The sequence below is a fragment of the Arvicanthis niloticus genome, chromosome 7, assembly GCF_011762505.2.
Source record: "Arvicanthis niloticus isolate mArvNil1 chromosome 7, mArvNil1.pat.X, whole genome shotgun sequence".
NCBI lineage: Eukaryota > Metazoa > Chordata > Mammalia > Rodentia > Muridae > Arvicanthis > Arvicanthis niloticus.
Genome location: NC_047664.1, coordinates 65,723,920 through 65,745,775, shown reverse-complemented (window position 1 = coordinate 65,745,775; position 21,856 = coordinate 65,723,920). Strand labels below are relative to the sequence as shown.

Genomic DNA, 21,856 nt, shown 5'->3' with positions numbered 1-21,856 from the left:
AATGAAGGAAGAAACACACACAATACCTCTTTCCAGATTCCTCCAAAGGAGCACTGACCACGCAGCCCCACCCTATCTTCTGCCCCACCCTGATGAACAGGACCGACTTCACTCTTGCCAGAATGGTTCTCACTCAAGAGGGCTCCTTCCTCTTTTTTGAGAGTGTAGGTAAGCTGCAGGTAGATCCTAGACTTGCTACACCCTAGTTTAGCCCTAGATGGCTCTAACCTCTCATCTTATTTATAAAATTATAAATAATTCGCTTTTTCCTCCAAACACGATGAAGATAAAATTGATAGTATCTTTTAAAAACATCTTAGCACTGTATCTCACAATTACTTAGGAAAAAAAGAAACTAGGTCTAAATGTCAACATAGTTTTTCTTTACAAAATTATAGTTTGTAACAAGATTCTAAATACACAAGATGATCATGTCTTTGTTTCTACAATTGTATAATTTAAATCATGTGGCAATCTCAAAAACCATACCCCTAGATAGAAAAGTCTTACTATCAAATAATAATACTCATATTCTCAAATAAATCCTGCAAATGGTGACATTGCATCGTAAGTGTCTAGATACTGAAGTTAAGATGGTCACCATGAGTTTTGGGTTTTGGTTTTTATTCCCTCCCATTCACTCCTCAATTGGAACCTGTTTTCTCCTCTCCTCCATTAAAACTGCCCTGGCAGAGATTGCAGGTGATCCTCTACTGAAAAACATGGTAAACTTCTTTCGGTCTCATTTTACCAATCTGAAAGACCCACTAGTCTCACACAGCTTAGTAAATGTTTGATACCATTTACCCCCAACCTCTCTATTACCCTCAGGGTGCCTTGGAGGAGAGATGACGAGAGGATGTGGGTCCTTAGCTTTGTATTCATCATGCCCAGGAAAAAATCTTGTCATACAGAACATATCCCCTGCACCTATGATCCCTCTGACATGGCCCTACAGAATAGTGCCACAAGCACTCCCAACAAGGCTTTGGGGCTGCAAGCTCAAAGCGCCTCCTACTCACCCTCTATCCTCTCGCAGAGCTTGTGCAGGCCCTGCAAGGGGCAGCCCTCACACAGCTGGGCTGGTGCCTTAGCCGTCTGCTGCACCGCGGCTACCGTGAAAGCCTGCTTCAGCGTCAGCATGATCTCGTCAACCTGTACAGAGGAGCCAAGTGTCAACAGCAAGGCAGCTGGGCAGACTGACTGACGGGGACAGCAAGTTCAGAGGGCACACTTTGTATTGTAATTTTTTTTTTTCTGGGCTATTTTCACAGACTAACAGGAAATAGTGGAAATAAATGCTAGGGTTCTTCTCTGTTGTCTGAGAATGACTACTTTAGAGTCAGCACTCTTACAGCCGGTGAGGTACAAGGTAAGAACATTATTACTAAGTACAAGCAAGTGCTCTGGTCCAAAGTCCACAGGGATTCTTTTTCTCCCTCTCCCTCTCCCTCTCCCTCTCCCCCCCCCACCCCCCAGAACCACACCATGGCTCAGAGAGTCATGAACTTGCTGTCCAGCTCTAAAGCTTCCAGTCTTCCCACCCCCAGCCTATGTACTGGGACTTGTAAGAACAGGGCTACCACACTTGGGTAAAATGAATGCATTAGAACTAAGTCTAAATGCTGCATTCGAGCAGAGGGTGAAAGCAAGCATATCTTTCAAAAATATTGAAATTTAAAATGAAAATGCAAATGAGTCTTGGATGCATAGCTGAAAGGTATTAGTCACGAGTGAATAATTAAAGCAAATACTGCTCTGTCAGCAAGGCTCTTCAGCTCTGCTCAGCCCCGAAGACTCAGCAGGGTTGAAATTGCTCACAAGGTTTGCAGTGGGCGTCGTCGTCCTCTTACCAGAGCTTCATTTGTGCACTGGAACACGTAACAGACAAAATGAAAGCCGCCACTGCCGCCGCCTGAGCACTCTCGGCAGATAAATCCAAAGTGGTCCACATGCCTGATGCCCTGTGCAAGGAGAAGGGGTAAGTTGTACTAAGTACTGCTGGCTGAAGACAGCTGATGGTGACACTGCCCATTTACAGAGCACTACAGAGTACCAATCACATATTTTCCAATGAAGATTAGCATCAGAGTAAAACGTCACTCTGATTACACAAGAGCCAAGGTTTGCAAATTCACGTCCTAATGCTCACTTTAGTACTAAAAGATAAGCAGAGTAGCTAACAGAAAAACTAAAACTCTGGGGATGTGTTACAGGAGGCACACTAAGGAGTAAACACAAATAAAAATCAGCAGCACACACAGATTAACAAGCATTCACAACTAAGACACAGTACACACAATCCACATATATAAAGGTTAAAAAGAAATCAAAATGTATTTATACTAAAATTACAAGCAACCATTAAATGGAACTGCATGGGGAATGAGCAAAAAATGACTTATATATCTAGAACAGCAGCTTTGACATCTTTGAAACGAAGGCCAGGACTCTGCCAGTGTCCAACAAGCTCTTCTGAACACACAAACTTGACTTAAAAGCAGCAAGGAACAAACACTGAGAGATCGCCTTGGTTGCTGCCTCACAAATCTACCAGAAGCAACTGTGGTGGTTCTCTTTAATTTGTAGGCTTAATGTGTATGAGTGTTTTGCCTCTATGTATGTATGTGTACTGTGCGCATGCCTGGTGCCCGTGGACATCGAAATGGAATGAGATATGGTTATAAGCCACCATCTGACTGCTGGGAACAGAACCTGGATCCTTAGCAAAGCAACACGTGCTCTTCAACAGTAAGCCATAGCTCCAGCACCAACCATTAGTTTTCATTGTCAACTTGAGATGACCTAGAATCACCTGGGAGAAGGGCCTCTGAGATGTATCTGTGGGGATTATTTTATTACATCACTTGAGCTGAGTAGACCCACAATGAACGTGGATGGTACATGGCCACACCCTAGACTGAACAGAAGACAGACAGGAAGCTGAGCCCCTGCATGCACATGTTTACTGTGACTTCCCCACTATAACCAACTGCCACAGAACTGTACACAGAATAAAAGCTTTAAGTTGCTTTTGTCAGGGTATCAGGAAAGGAAACTAAAAGAACAACCTAAATATAAATGAAGTATCTTCCGTGACTACCATGCAGAAACACGGGTACTACTAACTTAGGCTGAGATGATCTGACGAATCTCACTTTTTTTTTTTTGGTTTTTCGAGACAGGGTTTCTCTGTGTAGTCCTGGCTGTCCTGATATTCACTTTGTAGACCAGGCTGGCCTTGAACTCAGAAATCTGCCTGCCTCTGCCTCCCAAGTGCTGGGATTAAAGGCATGCGCCACCACCGCCCAGCCAAATCTCACTTCTTTAGGAAAGAATAAACCACTGCTCTAAAAAAAGCAAAGGTCTCCCAGCGCAGTGTACAGCTCTAATCCCAACTCTCAGGGTGGGAGCAGGGGGCAGAGGCAGGCATAGTATCTCTGTGAGTTCAGAGACCAGAATGACTACATAGTAAGTTCCAGGACAGCATGGGCTGCACAGAGAGACTTTATCTTGAAAGAAAGAAAGAAAGAAAGAAAGAAAGAAAGAAAGAAAGAAAGAAAGAAAGAAAGAAAGAAAGAAAGAAAGAAAGAGAAGAGAGAAGGAAAGGAAGGAAGGAAGGAAGGAAGGAAGGAAGGAAGGAAGGAAAGAAGGAAGGAAGGAAGGAAGGAAGAAAGAAAGAAAGAAGAGAAAGAAGAGAAAGAAAAGATCTACATAATTAGGAGTAAATCAAGATTCTGTGGATAACATCACTTCCAGGCAAGCATTATCAGTCAGTAATTGCTAATATATCCTAATCTCAATCAGTGTCCTCCATCAACAAACTAAGCAATAACAGAGGCTGCTACATGGGGAATGTCATTTAGCAAAGTACCTTCTTTGAAAAGGCTTCCCTATTCAATTTGTTAAGGACTTTACTTATTTTCATAATTAAAAATATTATCTTTTTGATGATTTAACTAGCTTACATTTTAGATTAACAAACACCAAGATTTTTACATCATATTACAGACATGAAAAGTTAGAGTTTAAGAAAAAAATAAGTCACCAAATAGTAATATAAGAGGTATTTTATTTGCCATGATAATCTGGAGAAAACTGGCTCATCACAGTTGACAGATTTCTCCCAAATCTGTCTGTGAAGCACAGCTGGAAGACTTAACTATCAAACACAGAGTGTTTCAAGTAGACACTGCATTCTGGGTAAAAACCTCCTCAAAGATAAATATCATCTCTCGTAGTTTATAGAAGAAATAATGACAACATAAAAAAAAGAATTAAGAAAGTAGAAATATGTTTCTGTACAATTTACATATAAAATGCACATACATAATTATGTATAAGTCATGTGCACACACATATATCAATTATATATAAAACATGGGCACACACATGCATACCAATTATAAATAAAACATGCACACACATGTAAGCCCCCAGAAATAGCTAGAAAGCATTAGTACCGGTAACAGGGAAAAGAATGGAAGGTAGACCTATTTTCTCCAATACATTGCTCTAAAAAGCAAAAGTGTTAATTTCAAAATTCTAATTTGCCTTAGTACACTGCAGGAGAAAGAGACCACCAGTCAAGCATTCAAAACATGCTTTTTTTATATAACAGCGTGTCTACTGCATACATCAGAAGAACTGAAATTAAATCAATAATCCGTGTGAATTTACCTGAGAGCAAAAGGATATCTCCTTAAAATTTTTCTCCAGTGCAATCTTTTTGGTGTCAGGACTGATGAGGTAAACTTCAGACTGGCCAATCTTAAGGAAAAAAAAAACAAACAAACAAACAAAAAGAAAGACATGTGGTTCTCCTAAAAACTGAATGGCAAGCTCTTATAAATTCCAGCTACATCACTGTTAAAGAGTTTCAAAGATTACAGTTATGCCATGGATTCCAAGTGACCTCGGATAAATACCTATATCAGTATTCTCAGAGGAAAAGATGACATAAGCTAAACAATAATAATAATAATCCTCAAATAATCCTCAAAGCCCCCACCCCTTCATATACAGTTTTCTATACAAGTGAATATTCTAGAAAACAATAGTTCCTATTTAAAATTTCCAAAACACCTATGACAGCCGAGAGCTGGGCTGCCTGCCCTCCGCCTCCACACGCCGACACTCTCCCCTCCTGTGTGTTGGTTTCCACAGATTCAATCCCTCCTCGGGATCCACAAGTTAGCAGTCACATCCTCGGAGCACTCAACTCTCAAGCTTCTCTTCCAAGTTTGTTCTACTTCGATCTGGACTACAGGTCAGAGCAATCAGCTTTGGAGACAGGGGTGTAAATCAAAACTAACTGCACCCTTAATGAAGAGGTCCAAACCACGCACTCTGGAGTTCAGACTGTAGGTTTGTACACAGAGCAGTTTTGTTCTTAGCATTTCTGAAGTCTCCTTCAGGCAAGTAGGACTGACAAGGTACACAGAACTCAAGCGTAGTAACCGCCAGCACTGAAACAGCAGCACACTTCCCAAGTGGCCCAGACCCTGGGTTTTCCTAAGGAGGCACCACTCAGGATCTCCCTTACTGGACAACAGTAGCTGCATCTCCACACTTTGTATATTTCATCTTAACAGCCTTCTGTTTTCATCTATATAATGAAGATAATCATCATTATTTTTTGAAAGATCTTGGAAACTCTCAGCTGAGCAGCATTCTTACGTGGATGTGGCTAGGCTGTAAGGAACAGGTGAGAATTTAAAGTCAAATGTGAGCTGGGGGTCTTCTCATATCCAGTCCACTGCTCTGTCCTATGTCAGCTTGACCCCTGAAGCCATGCACCTGCCTACCTGAGGCTGTGCACCTGTCTACCTGAGGCCTCGCACCCCTGCCTACCTGAGGCCGTGCACCTCTGTCTACCTGAGGCCTCGCACCCCTGCCTACCTGAGGCTGTGCACCTCTGTCTACCTGAGGCCTCACACCCCTGCCTACCTGGGGCCTCGCACCCCTGCCTACCTGAGGCTGTGCACCCCTGCCTACCTGAGGTCTCGAACCTCTGTCCAACTCTCTTCATCCTACTGTCTCTGTATCTAAGCTCCCTACCTCTCACCTGGACTATGGTAATGGCCTCTTAGCCCTCTGTTTACTTTCCTTCCTTAAGTATTTCTCTATAGCCAAAGCTATTTAATGCTGTACTTCAAATCTTTCAATGCCTGTCCAACTTTTTGACAAAAAACAAAATCCTGAATGTGACCTATAAGGTTGTGAATAACGGAGCCTGACTTACCCTCGACCCATCCCCACTCACCCCCATCACTCAATTTCTGTAGTCTCCGGTCGTCTCACTAAGGATCTACCCGAGAATCCAGGGACACCACGCTCTAGGCCCTGGTGACTATGGCCGATGGTGAACAACAGACAGAGGTCTCCAGCCTCAGGGAGACTGAAATTCCAGGGATCACACGGAACACAAAGTTCTTTACTTGTTTACTTGTAATTATGTTTAGAGCCGGGACTGAGAGGCTGCTATTGGTCTCTCTGACAATGTGACTACTTCCCATGTCACATTTGTACCTCAGGAGAGATAGGAAGGAAGGAAGCAAAGCCAAGACAACTGAGGGGCTGCCAGGCAGAGCAGTGGAACAGTGTCTTCAGGACTCTGCAGTGGGGCTCCTTCCCACCCTTCTCACATCTCAGCTGCTGCCCTCTGAGGCCAGGAGACCCCGCCTATCGGCCACACAGGAACCTCTGCTTGGGGAGAATCCAAACCTCTAAGCTGCCTCTCCTGATCCCCAGGCGTTTCCACAGCATCCTCTACTTCTCTAGAGGGTCAGCCTCATCATGATTACATAATTACTGGTGTGTCTGTCAGGTGCCTGTCTGCACTGCTGGAATCTACATTCCATGTGGGCAGAGTGTATGCACGGTCGTATTTCTACCATACTGTAACCAATTAAATGCCCTGAGCAGCTTTCTCAACAACACTGCAGTGTCTGAGGAAAAGCACACAGATCACTGTGTGCAGCCCAAGGGCTACAGCCACCCAGCATCCTTAGTGTACTAGGTCAATTACCCTGACACACCATCTGGACTTCTTAAAGACTAATTTTATTATGTTTTAATTGTGTGTGCACCGGGCAATGGCGGTGCACGCCTTTAATCCCAGCACTTGGGAGGCAGAGGCAGGCGGATTTCTGAGTTCGAGGCCAGCCTGGTCTACAGAGTGAGTTCCAGGATAGCCAGAGCTACACAGAGAAACCCTGTCTTGAAAAACAAAAAACAAAACCCCCAAAAAATTGTGTGTGCATGTGTGTATGTGTGTACACGAGCACATGTGAGTGCAGGTGGAGTTATAAACAGTTGTAAGCTGCTTGACGTGGGTGCTGGGAAGCAAACTCAGTTCCTTTGCTAAGGCAGTATGTGCTCTTAGAGGCTGAGCCATCTCTCCAGATCCATTATCTGCATTTTAAAATCTGCCAGCTATATCCACACTAACCTAGGTGTCAGCTTCCTTACTCCTTGGCCATTTCATTGCCTTGGGTTAAGCACAAAAAGGCAATACTACATCTAAGGCAGTTTTGCTCGGTACCATTATTAAAGCAAAGAGACAGAACGAAATATACAAGGGAAAAGGCCACAGACAGGAAAGGGCAGCGTCCTGTCAATTCACATGGCACAGGAAGATCATTCATCCAGAAAAACCCAAGCCAACATGTAACTCCATAGCTGGCTACCTTATCCATTTCTTTTCTTCCATGGCTATCATTTTAACAATTTTCTATTCAAAAAAAAACAAAACAAAACAAACAAACAAACAACAAAAACCAAGCAACTAATCTAGAATTTTAGTTGGGGCATTCGTTTTAAATATCAGGTTATTTTTTAAAAATCCTGTTACCTTGATTAACAAAGGATGTTCTCTAAATTAATATTCTCCACTTAAAATTGTGTTGAAACATATTACTTAACATCCCTCTTGAACCTCTTTTATATAACTATTCTTTCTGCAATGAAAGGATGTCTACAAACACGGATATGTAAGAGATTTTTTGAACCTCAAGCTGCAAAAAACTGAGAGTTTTTACCGTGAACAGCATAGTTCGGTTCTCCTCCATGTCTGTGGGCTGAACCACATTATGCCCACCAATTAGGTGGTTCTCGATGTCGCTGTCGAAGGAGCTAAAGGTGCTACTTCGAAGGCTAGCATCCTGGAACTCCTTCCTGAAGGCCAGCGAGCGCAGTCCAGGCTGTGAATAGGATTTGCGCATGGGCCGGGGGCCAGGCGCTGATGGCTGCCCCGTGGGCGCATCCCAGTCTGTTCTGCGACCACAGCTCACATGGTTGAACTTCTCGATACACTCGTCGATCAGTGCAGGTGGTGCCTTCTTGTGGGCCACAGTGACCCGGCCACAGAAGAGCACCTCAAACTTTTTGGCGAAGGTGTCGTCGAACTCGGAGGGGCAACGCAGCTCTTCCTGACGGGCAATCTTCCCCGCCTGCCGGATGGAGCTGATGATCTCAGGCACCTGTGCAAAAGAGGGTAGGGTTAGGGACACTTGCAACAATGGTACCAAATACCACGGTCACAACTCAGAACCACAGCCTCTGGAGCAGAGAGGCTGACAGAGGGGCTGGGCTGTAGGGGCTCACAGATCATGTGAAGCACCCTCTAAGCTTAAATGACCAGCCCCAGGGCAGGCTTCGCATTGTAACCCCTAAGGTCCTCAGGGCATCTCCACTGGGCTTTGTCTCTGACTACAAGGTTACTGAAACAGACACTGGCTCATTTAGAAGAGTCAGGGCAGTGTCCTTTGAAAAGCCTTCCTCAGTATGTGGTGGGATGAAGGGCTCTAAAATCATCACCCTACACTTATTGAAATATGGCACCATTGTTTTCTTCAATGACAACTAACTAGTTATGACTTGATCCTGTATTTCCTAGTGTGGATTGATAAAACAACGGAGAACCCATGCCTACTGTTACAGTAAAACACCGAGGCTTCTCACAAACAACTCTTCTTTCCTAAAGTAAAAGTCTCAGAGGAAAGGCTCTCCCATACTACGGCATCCCTGCCACTCCATCCTGTCCACTCATGCTAGGTTCTCCTCAGCAGCTTCAGAAATAACGCAGGGAATCGACACCGAGGAAAGTGACCAGCAGTCATAACACTCACCCTGACATCATGGCCAGTAAGAACAATGGACTTGTAAGCATGGACTTAACCTTCCAGTTGACAGGCCATTTTGCTTTGACTGGACACATATACCTGTATTTCCCATTTTTCTATGTATAAAACTTTTGGTTGAGGCCCAAACACCTGTAGGCCCCTGTTTATTTAACATCCTAACCAAAAAGTTCAATTCCTTTTCCAATTCGTGTAAAAATTCCAACCAGTGTGTACTGTAAAGGGAGATGGTTCAAGTCCATTGTGAAAGCAAGCTTGTATTCTGTGCCATGACATAACTCTCAAAAACCCACTGACTCTGTCACTAAATTCTGATCACACTAAAGATAACCTTTGTGCCATAAAGATTTGTATATCTCTTATCAAGGTATTTTGCCACAAGAGTCAAAGTTATCTTTAAAGATGTAATTTTAAAATATAATGCCAAGGCTGGAGGAGTTGGCTCAGCAGTTAAGGGCACTTAATGCTCTTTCAGAAAACCGGAGTTCAATTCCCAGCATCCTCATGGTGGCTGACAACCATCTGCAACCCTCTTCTGGCCTCCTTGGGCACTGCATGTATGAAGTACACAAACATACACGTAGGCAAAACACACACTCTTCTCTTTCTCTCTTTCTTTCTTTCTCTCTCTCTCTTAAAAATGATTCCTGAAGCACAGACTTAAATACTTCAAAGCTGAACTTTTAGCTGGTCATGGTGGCACAGGCCTTTAATCCCAGCACTGTGGAGAGAAATGCAGGTGGATCTCTGTGACTTTTAGGCCAGTCTGGTCTACACAGAGAGCTCTACAACAGCCAGGACTACACAGAGAGACTGCCTCAAAAACAAACAAAAGGCCAGATTTAAAAACTGGGGTGTGAGGGGTTGGGGATTTAGCTCAATGGTAGAGCACTTGCCTAGCAAGCCAAGGCCCTGGGTTTGGTCCTCAGCTCCAAGAGGGGGGGGGGGGCATAAAATTAAAAATGGGTGCTGGGCACATTCTTTGGTGTGCATGTGGAGATCAGAAGACAACCTGCTGCCTCGGTTCTCTCTTCACCATGTGACCCAGGGATAGAACTCAAGCCATTAGCTTTGTCAGCAGGTGTCCATACCAGCTGAGCCATCTTGCCAGTCCAAGGCCGAGGTTGTGCCTGGTAATCATGTTTGCCCTGAATACTTCACATGCTCCTGCTGTAGCTCACTTCCATACTGCCAACTCATTGTATACATGATTTGTGTGGAAGCCTGGAATCTGCTATGGAGAGAAACTATCACAGAGAAAGAAACAGCAGGAAGTCTAAGCTGCAGCCCAATTTGGCTAATTATTCACAGGATCAAGGGGGAGGGGGGGAACAAAAGTCAGTTTCTCTCTGGGGCAGAGAGGCTTACAAAATCAGAAGCACTCAAGATTTTCTAGGGAAGAGTTAGTTCTGTGTGGTAAAAAACGGTGTTCCTTCAAAGCGAAATTGCCAACCTATACTTGTGAACGGTTGCCACTTTCTTAGCGATGGTGTGAGACTATTTTAACAGGAGTCACATATTTCCCAATTATTAACTGTTCTTTCTGAACAGAAAAATGCAGCTTCCATCCTTTGAAGTCTGCTAAAATGTCCAATTTTTCCATACACTCCATCTTCCAATACATCAAGAAAACAATGGTGTTTTCCATCATGTTTCAAAGAAGGGGGAAATGTATGAAGCCATACGAACTTATAGCAACTCAGCAGTGAATGGAACAGATACAGAACAAGGTACTCAAGTGGCCCCTTGATTCCAGGAGTCAGAAGGACTGAGGAGCTTACCACACCCTGGTCAGAGTTCAGGCAGCCACCGTTTTTTTCTAACTATGGATTTCTCCAGTTCTTTGATTAGAATCAAAACCAGACACACTTCATTCACAATCCAAGGTCCATCTTTCCTTGCTCTGGTGGGCCTCATTATTTAGACATCACTTTACTCTCAAGCCTCCTGCCACTCAACACCAGGAAGGTACATGTAAGATGGGAGTAAGGTAGGCCAGCTAGGAGACCAGCTCGTGCAGGATCAGGGGTGGGGTGAAGCTGGGGGCATGGGGTGGGGCAACAGACGAGAACAAAGGGGCCCTGAAAGACCTGGCATCAGTTCATGTCTGAAGGGAGTAAAGAAGGGCAGACAGTGAGGCAGGGCAGAGGCACTTCAAGGGCAAAGCAAAGATGTCTTAGAGACAGGGAGACCAGTCACATGGAAGTAGGCCGGTTGGAGCTTGAAGCTCACAGATACATCAAAAGGGGAGTTGTCAAGATCAAACCCAAAATAAACACAACCAAAACCCAGCCTGTATGGTCTATAGGAACATATACATCAAGTTACAATGACTCCTGCCAAAACAAACAAATAAAGACCTTTTGGGGGGGCAAGTGAACTGGAGAATTACTCTCTCTGATAAGATCTGGTACTTTCAATGAAAACCTTGCCTGGTTCAGTCAGAGGGCTAAGAGCCACGTCATCCCTGTTTGCAGACAAGCCGGTAAAGCAAATCCAAACTGACTAGAGCAGAGGGAAGGGTCTGAAAGCTGTTTTCCTGGAATAAAGTTAACAAGGATTTGGGTTTCGTTGGAGTTTCTGATACTATGGGAACCACAAAAAAAAAATGTTAGGTAAGTAAGATCAATTGTCCCAAATGAACGAAGCGGGCCTGTTTAGGTATATAGAATTCTCATACTAATGAATGCACAGTAGAGGCAGGTTTTGCTGCAGCTCATGTCAGTACTATTTCATAGGGAGAGGGAAACCGAGCCTCAAGAATCGGGAATACTTCTGTAAACAAAGCCCTCATTCAAGCACTTGGGTCAGGTTTTTTAGGATTTAGGGATTTTAAAGGATTATAAGCACACTGCAACTGTAATTTTATTCACAAAGATTTAGGAAGGCATTTCTGAAATAATCTTTAGATTAAAAACAGTCACCTTTATTTTGCATTTACAGGTTTTTGGCTGTTAACATGTAACTATTTAATGACTTACAAATCTAAAGTCTCCAGTTTCTGCTACCTATAAGGCTTGAATCGACCAGTGAAGACGGTTCCCTCCTCTCTTAACCCAAAAAACCCTATGAAATCACACAAATCAAGAGGTTCAAATCGCCGTGTCCACTTTATGAACAGCCATGAAATACCCAGGCCATTGAAGGATATGTATATCCAAAAAGCCCCCAAGTAACTGAACAAAGTCACCTCAAAGAAGCAATGTGTGTGTGTCATTCTGGTGGCGTAATGGTGGAGTTGGTAGGTACACTCAGGCCGGTCGGTGGGGCTGGTCACAGGGTTGGTGACAAAAAAAAAAAAAAAAAAAGTGCTGAATTTTTGCTGTACATACTTAAGCAATGTTGGACTTAAGGGTTTACTTAAGGTGAGCAGACACCTGAGACACTCCGATGAACTCAGAACCCAGGGACAGATTAACCCACACACGAGCTCCCCTGGCACAGAGATGGTCCTCACTGAAAAGGAATAAACTGTCCCAAAGCTAGAAGAGGAGGCTGCAGAGAGGAAAAAGACAAAGACATCCCAGAAGAAACAAAAACTTAGGCCACTGAAATAAATACAGCGTAAGTCCAGATAAGTTTTTTTTAAAGCCATTACTATCTCTATTTAAAACAATAACGACTTTCCCAATTACATAACAGAAACCATTTTGAAGCTACAAAGAGGGCAGGAAATACTACTTTGTCCCTCAGAGGAAATGTTTCATATTATTTTTTAAAATGTAATAGAAAAATTGTCTGCTGAAGAATTAGTGCTTGTTTGTCGATCATGAGGGAGAAACTACATTAAATCAAGTTTTTCCTCACCACACCCTCTATGTCTTTAATTTCAAACAAAACTCTTGACAGTATCTTCTCAGATCTCAATATATCATTTAACAGGGAAAACCAAAACCAGCCACCACTCTCTATACATAACACACAGCTATTCATGTTGTGTACTAGTTCACCTCACAGGATGAAATTCAACTAAGAAGACCTGAATACACCTCCTTCAGTGACTCCCTCTGACCCTATATATTATTTCTAGTTAGATACTAGAACACAAAGCTAACTGCATAGCACAGACAGTGATCCCATGCTAGGGGCCATCCTGTCTGTCCTGGCTTCACAGGGTAAATCGGTACTTCAGTGCCTACTCTGGGTTTAGGATTAACCAAAGGACTGAGTCTAAGCATGCTCACTGTGGCCGGAAGCGCCTGCGCAGGGGCAATGATGATGTCCACCCCAACATGGAGCCATCTACCCTAATTTACAGTGGCATTATCTTTCTGTCCCTGGCATCTATGTCTTTTGTTACATGTGGAACAGAAATGGTACTAAGCTTCCCTAGTTGAAATGGCAAGTCAGTAGCAAATCCCATGAAGAGCTGCAGGTTATATACAAACAGAAAACCCAGAGTCATTAAAAAAAATCGTCGAAAACTTCACTGCAACTGTCCACCAAGCTAACACCTTCCCACAAGCTTATAAAGGATGATGAGAAACACATTAATGGCTGTCTCCTAACAGAGTAGGAGGAGTTATGAAAAGAAAAAGAAGAGTAAAATATACCATTTATGAGGTAAAAAACTATGGCTACAGGTGGCTCAGAAAAGGTAAGTCTGGGCCACAGGAAACAGTGCAGTGAGTAAAGTGCTTACTCTTACTATACAGTCAGACCTGAGTTCAGATCCTCAACTCCTGCATAAAAGGCCAGGTATGGCGGCCTGTGCCTGTGACTGGGGCTGACGAGCTGTCCAGCCTAGCCAAAATAATGAGCTCCAGGTTTGAAGTGAAGAGACCTTGTCTCAAAAAATGTGGAGAATAACAGAGAAAAACACATGATATCAACATACATACATACAAACATACATACATACATACATACATACACATATACCACATGTACATACCATGCACACAGCACATATAAATACAACACATACACTACATACACACACCATGCACATAGCACATATAAATACATTACAAATACCACATACACGCACAGAGCAAACAAAGTTAAGAAATTAGTCTGTACAGTTTCTAAAACAATCTGAAAAGTTGGAGCATTGGTTGGCAGCACTAATGCTGTTAGAACTCTTTAGCTTGCCGAATATAATCTGGATAAAACATGGGTCCTCAGTCTAATCCCTCCACACTGAATACATCAAATCTTAACTCAAAGTGGGCTGTGCACCAAAGTGGTCAGTGTTCCTAAACCCTTATGTCTGTTGCCAGAGTCTAAAGGGGACTGTCCACTGGGAGGCAGGGCCCTAGCATCTGCATTTTTAGAAGAGACCTATCCCTCATGCCGTTTCCTAATGTCAGCTGGGTCCAGGTCTTTATCACCTGTCCCTCATCAGACCCTAAAGTGAGGCTTTTCCATCACAGGAATGACTCCTCTGTGCAATGCTCACTAAGCCAAACAATTTGTTATTTGAGACTTCAGCCAAGGATGAATGGGGCAAAAGCAGCTACACAGCAATGGTGGGTCCCAACCAAACCGCATGGTGAGTTCCAACCACATTTCACAGACATGGGCAGACAGAACTACCAAGTCTGACTACAACAGAGAGAAGACTGAGCACAGGAGAAAGACTGACCAAGGTGGACACCATGGGTCACAGAGGGAAATGCTAAGCACACGAGGAGGACAGAGAAAGGAGTCTTGATGGTTTTAAAGAAACTGTGAAGTACACATCAGATGACATCAGCGTTCCCCACTTTTAGCCCTTCTTAAAATAAAACCAGCCACCAAAGTACCCAGCATGTCCAATTTAACTCCAGTTTTAATCTCCTATGCAAGAAAAGATTTAGTAAAATTGGCCATATTTGAAAAACAATGTTCAGAAACAGAGCCCAAGTGAATCACTGTTTGAACTGTTGCCCAGTCGCCCCATGCCCTGCTTGTGATGCAAAGTGACAGGGAAATAACCACACTGGGTACCCGTGGACAAAACTGGACAGGAAGACACAGGTCATCTGCAAAGTTTCTAACACTGCCTCACACTTCCGCCAAAATGTGCCACTTGGAAATATCTGTTTCCTTTCCATGCATGGGGTCCATGTCTGCGTTCAGAGGTGTCTGTCCTGATGGCAGGGGCTGGGCAGGGGGTGATGTCATGCATGAGGCCCTGAACACTCTCACTTTGGAATTCCACATACATCCTGTGCAGAATGCAGAATACCTATAAGCAGAATCCACCAGACCAAAAACACAGCAAAGGGATTTTCTGGGTTTCTGGCCAGATCTCCAAAGGCAAGACTTCATTTCTTACGTAAAAGATAAGGCCTTCCTTCCTTAGGGGACCTGAAGAAAAGAGGAAAGCCCCATAGGAGCTGGGTGATAGGAAATAAGAAACAGACCTCGGGGAGGAGGCTGCGCTTCTATCTCAAAACCTCAGCAACTTAAACACAGGCTGGGAACCACATTCTCACACTGATAGGAAACACTGCTGAACACACTCTACCTAACCCACAGAAACTGAACCAAATTGTAACGTTCTTTCTCAGCAGAATGAGCACAGCCCCAAATTCATAAACAACTACAACTAGCCAAGAGAGCCAGAGCCTCTGATCTCATTCTAAGTATCTGAACCTTAACAGGAGCAAAGAGCTCATCCAAATGCAGGCCCACTGCAAACAGAGGTTTTCACACTCTGCATGCTTCCTTCGCTCCCTCCTTTACAAAGTAGGATTCCAAAAGCATCCCTGTGCATCCTTCTCCCTCGCCAGTCCCTGGGGCCTCAGGTCTGAATGCATACCCACCGAGGTATGTCTACACTGCTGTCCCTGAGAGGTCCATCATTTTAAGGCTAACAAGATGCAGACCTGTTGCTAATGCACAGAATGAACACAGGAAAGGTATAAGCCTGCCTCTGCCCTAGTCCTCTGCCTCTGCCTTCTCTCAGAGGCCCTAGCCTGACCTGCATGGCCTAAGAGCCAATCTCAAGAACCACGGAAGAAACAAACACAATCACTGTCATTTTTCAATAATCCATCCTTCTCTAAAAGGGGGCCGGGAAGGAGGGCGCTGTGGTGAAGACGGGGTTTCTCTGTGTAGCCTTGGTGTTCTGGAACTTGCTCTGTAAATCAGGCTGGCCTCAAACTCACAGAGATCTGCCTGTGTCTGCCTCCCAAGTGCTGGGATAAAAGGCATGTATGTGCCACCACAGCCCCAAAGATGATACACATTTAATGCATCTTTAAAGTCCTGAAACAACATCAGCCACAGTCCTAGTCCGGAAACATCTACAGCTACAGGGCCTTTTTCCTCCACGTGGCTCACCATGTCTTCTCAAGGTAATTTTCTACACACACACACACACACACACACACACGCACGCAAAAAACAAAAACTGAGTCTTAAGTTTTATTTTTTTTCAAAAACTGGTGAAGCCTATCCCTTCTCAAAATTAAGTTTTACAGTATATAAAAAATGGTACCCAAGGGACTAGAAAAGAATTTGATATTCTAATAAAAATAATTTTGATCCTGCATCTTGTTGCCATATTTAACAATACTCACTGGTGAGTCACATTCTACGGTAATTATTATCACTCAACAGTAATATGCAGAGCATTTTACAAAATGTCTCATCTGTAGTCCAGTGTGAAAATACTAACAGAGTGAGGACTGGCCATGGCTCCAGGCAAGAGGCTTAAGACAGAATTCTTGGAACTTGCTGAGTGAGTGGCATGTGGTAAGTCTTTTGTTATTCATAATATGACACTTTCCCATACCTGAATTTCTGTTAATGAGTGACTCAGGGTAGGTCTCCGGAGAGTTTAGAAGCCAATCATATGAGGTTTAGAAATTTGGTTCCATCACCAACTCTTAATTGGGCAAAGGTTGCAACCAAGTTAATTAATGAACTAGTAACACCTCAATAATATAACCTACAAAAATTCCCCTAAAATAATGGGGTCCAGAGCTCCCCATTTGGCGAACACAGAGAGATGGCACACTCAGAGGGCATGGGAGCACAGGCAGGTGGGACAGGCTGGTCTCTACTCTAATGGAAATCTTGCTCTATTTATTTCTTCCATTTGGCTCCTCCCCAGATGTATCTTTGTTAAATGAGGAAATATAAGAAAAGAACTTTCTGAGCTTCATGTGCCACTAGCAAATTACTGAATCCAGAATAGGTGGAGTGAAACTGATTGTATTGGTTAGAATGGAATCTTGGGGCACACAAATGGCCCTGTAGTGGATACAGTGCTGTAGGACTGAGCCCTGCAGTGCATACAGTGTTGTGGGACAGAGACCAGCAGTGCATACAGTGCTGTGGGACTGAGCCCTGCAGTGCATACAGTGCTGTGGGACTGAGCCCTGCAGTAGATACAGTGCTGTGGGACTGAGTCCTGCAGTGCATACAGTGCTGTGGGACTGAGCCCTGCAGTAGATACAGTGCTGTGGGACTGAGCCCTGCAGTAGATGCAGTGCTGTGGGGCTGAGCCCTGCAGTAGATGCAGTGTTGTGGGGCTGAGCCCTGCAGTAGATAAAGTGCTGTGGGACTGAGCCCTGCAGTAGATAAAGTGCTGTGGGACTGAGCCCTGCAGTAGATGCAGTGTTGTGGGGCTGAGCCCTGCAGTAGATGCAGTGCTGTGGGACTGAGCCCTGCAGTAGATGCAGTGTTGTGGGACTGAGCCCTGCAGTAGATACAGTGCTGTGGGACTGAGCCCTGCAGTAGATACAGTGCTGTGGGACTGAGCCCTGCAGTGCATACAGTGCTGTGGGACTGAGCCCTGCAGTAGATACAGTGCTGTGGGACTGAGTCCTGCAGTGCATACAGTGCTGTGGGACTGAGCCCTGCAGTAGATACAGTGCTGTGGGACTGAGCCCTGCAGTAGATGCAGTGCTGTGGGGCTGAGCCCTGCAGTAGATGCAGTGTTGTGGGGCTGAGCCCTGCAGTAGATAAAGTGCTGTGGGACTGAGCCCTGCAGTAGATAAAGTGCTGTGGGACTGAGCCCTGCAGTAGATGCAGTGTTGTGGGGCTGAGCCCTGCAGTAGATACAGTGCTGTGGGACTGAGCCCTGCAGTAGATGCAGTGTTGTGGGACTGAGCCCTGCAGTAGATACAGTGCTGTGGGACTGAGCCCTGCAGTAGATACAGTGCTGTGGGACTGAGTCCTGCAGTAGATGCAGTGCTGTGGGACTGAGCCCTGCAGTAGATGCAGTGCTGTGGGACTGAGTCCTGCAGTAGATGCAGTGCTGTGGGACTGAGTCCTGCAGTAGATGCAGTGCTGTGGGACTGAGCCCTTGCCTATGCTCTAACTGTGGAGTGATTAGCATCAGAACTGAACTGAGCTGGTGCCTGGAAATTTGCAGAACTTGATGTTGGTGTAGGGAAAAATATTTCCAAAGACTTCACATCAGCGGTATTTGTAGTAGGGGTGTGGGGGCTGAGAGGGGGTGGCTCAGGAAGTAGAGTGCTTGCCACACAAGCATGAGGACTGGGTCTTGATCCAGTGTCCTTACAAAATTCGACATGGCAGTGAACTCCTTTAACCCCAGTGCTGGGAGGAGGTGGGAATATGTACATAGACAGGAGGATTCCTGGAACTCCCTGGCAAGTTAGTCTGGCCAACTGATGAGCTCCAGGCTCAGAGAGAAACTGTCTCAAAACCACAAAGTGGAAAGACGCAGAAGATGCATTAACCTCTACACACACACCACATCCATAAAAAAAATGTTGATTTTATTGCTATTACCATTATAGGAGCTGCTAATGAATCTTACTGAGTTCATTAACGATGAGAGGAAAAAGTTAGATTTTAATTGGAAGTTGATGAAAACAGAGATGTAATATACTGTTTTCCCCATCCAACTGCATGTACCCAACTTCTTATCCTCTGAGCCCAGGTTAAGGACCACTGAACTGAAGGAGTCCAGGAGAGAATCTCTCTAGGAAGGACTCTGACAAAAGAAGGGTGGATAGGCACAAGGGCTGGGGGCAAGGAGCAAGGGGCCTGAAGGCTGATATAACCACAGACTCACTGTTTAGCAAGACAACTCAAAACTGGCTAGGACCAACATGGCTGACTAAAATCACCAGGATCCCTTGATTTACTTATAATGGCATCTCCATATCCTTAGCTTTACAAAACTGTCTACTCCCATCATGCATCTGACATCTGGGGAAAACATATTGAGAGACAAGAGAGCCTTCCATTCCTGGAATTGGCCCCATCATCCAACCAACAATACTCAAGAATAATCCCGATTCCACTGAAGTTTGCCCATTAAATGAGCTATCCAAAAACCCCAAAGACCTAACTCTCTTGATATCTCTTCATGTCTTCTAAAGAGAACACTCCACTGTTTTGAAAAATCTTTTTGCTTAATAAACTTCCCTGCTTCCTTTACTGAACACAACTTTGCTTTGTACTGACACCCTCAAAGTTTTTTCTATACCTGTGCAGAGAACTCAGAGTATATGATCAACAATGTTGAGTTGTGTCTCCCAATGCCACAACCCATCTCATTCATCTCCCTTTGGGCCATGGTAGATGTGTGTGTGTGTGTGTGTGTGTGTGTGTGTGTGTGTGTGTGTGTGTGTGTTATATGCATGTGTATGACCAAAGCCATCACTGCCATCCCAAAGCCAGCTGAAATGGAAAGCTATAACTGAAGTCTCTCATTTAAAAGGACAAAATGTAATTCCTGAAGAAAGTAAGCTCTGAATAAAACTCAATTGTCTATTAGTTATAGTAACAAAATTGGTTTACATATGCCATAAATTCATCAATGCAAAACACATTACAGCTTGCTCCAAATGTTACAAGTACACAATTTAAGGCTGATATAATTTATTGTCCAATTAGTCCTTGTACATAACTTAATCCAATACAGAACTGACAGAAGGTTGAGTATTTTCAACTGCCAGCCCATCATCCCTGACAGCTGGACTCTTTGCAACCTCACTTCAAGAATCTGCTGTTTGGGTTGGGTTCACATCTGACAATCAGGCAAGAGGCTCTAGTTCTAGAATGCTTTTCCATCAACTCCCAGGGTACCTAACACCGAGAGTCTCTGTCTCACTCCAGATGTACTGGAGATCATACCAGGTTTGATTTGTTTCCATGGACCCTGCAAATGTCCTTTAACACATATGGCCCAAGAATGGCAGCTTCTAGTTTTTCTACATGTATAAAATGGGAAATCTAACAATACTTCAATTCACAGTTACCTGAAAATGTTCCAGTGTGTTACAGGTAAACAGTGTATAGGTTAAAATGGAAACAAACAATAGAAAGGCTTCAACTTCTAACTTTCCTTATAGCTTTGGGGAAAATGTGCCCAACAATTCTTTACACAGCTCTGTGGACACCCTCTTTTTAAAAAAGCCAAATTTCTGACATGGTGTTATTCCTCACACCATGTATACACAGGGTACATGGCTGGTGAGGGAAGAAACTAGCAACCAAGAGAGATTAGTAGCCTTGACCCAGGCAGTGGCAATCAAGACTGGGAAGCAAGGAGGAGTCAGAGAAGCATTTCAGATTACAATGGGCAAGAACGGCAACTGCATGGAGGGCACCCTGGGACAGCGGAGGATGCTGGCAGTGGTCGAGAACTAGTCACACACACACACAGACACAGACACACACACACACACACACACACACACACACATACACAGGGTGGGACCTGTAAATCTGTGCACAAGTTCTTTTTTAGGGAGATTTATTCCCAAACAATAAAAAATAATAAAAATATAATTAAAAAAGGACATTGTGCCATTGTGTCATGGGTGAAACCAGGATGCTGGGTAGTGCAAACTAAATCCTCAGACCACTGTGGTATGCTGGCCAAAATGATGGAATTGTTTTCAAGATAATTGATTTATTTTAAATTATTACATCATTTCCCTTTCCTTTTCTTCTCTCCAACCCCTCTCCATGACCGCCTCAAATTGACCCATTTTTCAAAAGAACTAATAAAGCAAATGTGTATGAAAAGCTGTTCTTCCACATATTTTCATCCTAAGTGAGATCATGTAATCATTACTGTGTACACGTGATGTGTACAGGGCATCCACACGCCGTGGTCTGCAAGCAGAGGTCCCGCAGCAACCCTCTGCCATGGGCTCTTTTTGCCCACCTTCATGTGGTTTCTAGGGATCAAAGTCATTTCCAGGCTTGTACAGCGAGCACCTCTACAGGCTGAGCCGTCTCCCCACCCAACCCAGACATCGTGTTAAACAGACCTTCCTAAAGCAGTGGGGCTGCTCTGCGTGGGGCTGCATGTGGAGACTCTGACGGCAGTAACGGAGCAGTTGTTATTCTCATACTCGTACCCGATACTCCATATGTGTTAGTGTTACAGTCTTTAAAGGGTTTTTAAAAATTTAAAGCACACTTTGGGGGTCTGCAGGTAGCACTCCCTTCTTTAATTCCAGAACTTGGGAGACAGATGCAGGTAGATCTGTGTGAGCTTGAAGGTGTCCTATTTTAGAACTCTGTCAGCAAAAACATATATACTTTTTTCTTAAACTGGTCTTTTCAAAGTTACTGACTACTATAGTCAGGTAAGGGCTTTTACCGGTGAATAAGCTATTAAATAGAAAGTTAAAAAAAAAAAAAAATCCTTCCACATCAGGAGCAGTGATATACGTAAATTGTAAGTTGCAAGCATGAAAACCCCTCTCAGCAGGAAAGAACCCATGGCAGACTCTGCCTGCCAAAGGTACATGTGAAGGAGATTTAAGGACCTGAATTGGCTGTAA

At 44.1% G+C, this 21,856-nt stretch overlaps 1 protein-coding gene across 7 annotated transcripts in view; it reads right to left on the bottom strand.

Annotated features, from left to right (window-relative positions):
* Tbc1d1 (TBC1 domain family member 1) overlaps positions 1-21,856 on the bottom strand; it is a 180,973-nt gene that overhangs the window by 76,654 nt on the left and 82,463 nt on the right. For all 7 annotated transcript variants that reach the window (XM_076938528.1, XM_034508887.2, XM_034508890.2 and 4 more), the window contains 4 exons: positions 8,043-8,483; positions 4,681-4,770; positions 1,854-1,964; positions 1,023-1,155 (listed from right to left, as the gene is read on the bottom strand). In XM_076938528.1, coding sequence (XP_076794643.1) covers positions 1,023-1,155; positions 1,854-1,964; positions 4,681-4,770; positions 8,043-8,483 — 775 coding nt within the window. The remainder of the gene's footprint in view (positions 1-1,022; positions 1,156-1,853; positions 1,965-4,680; positions 4,771-8,042; positions 8,484-21,856) is intronic.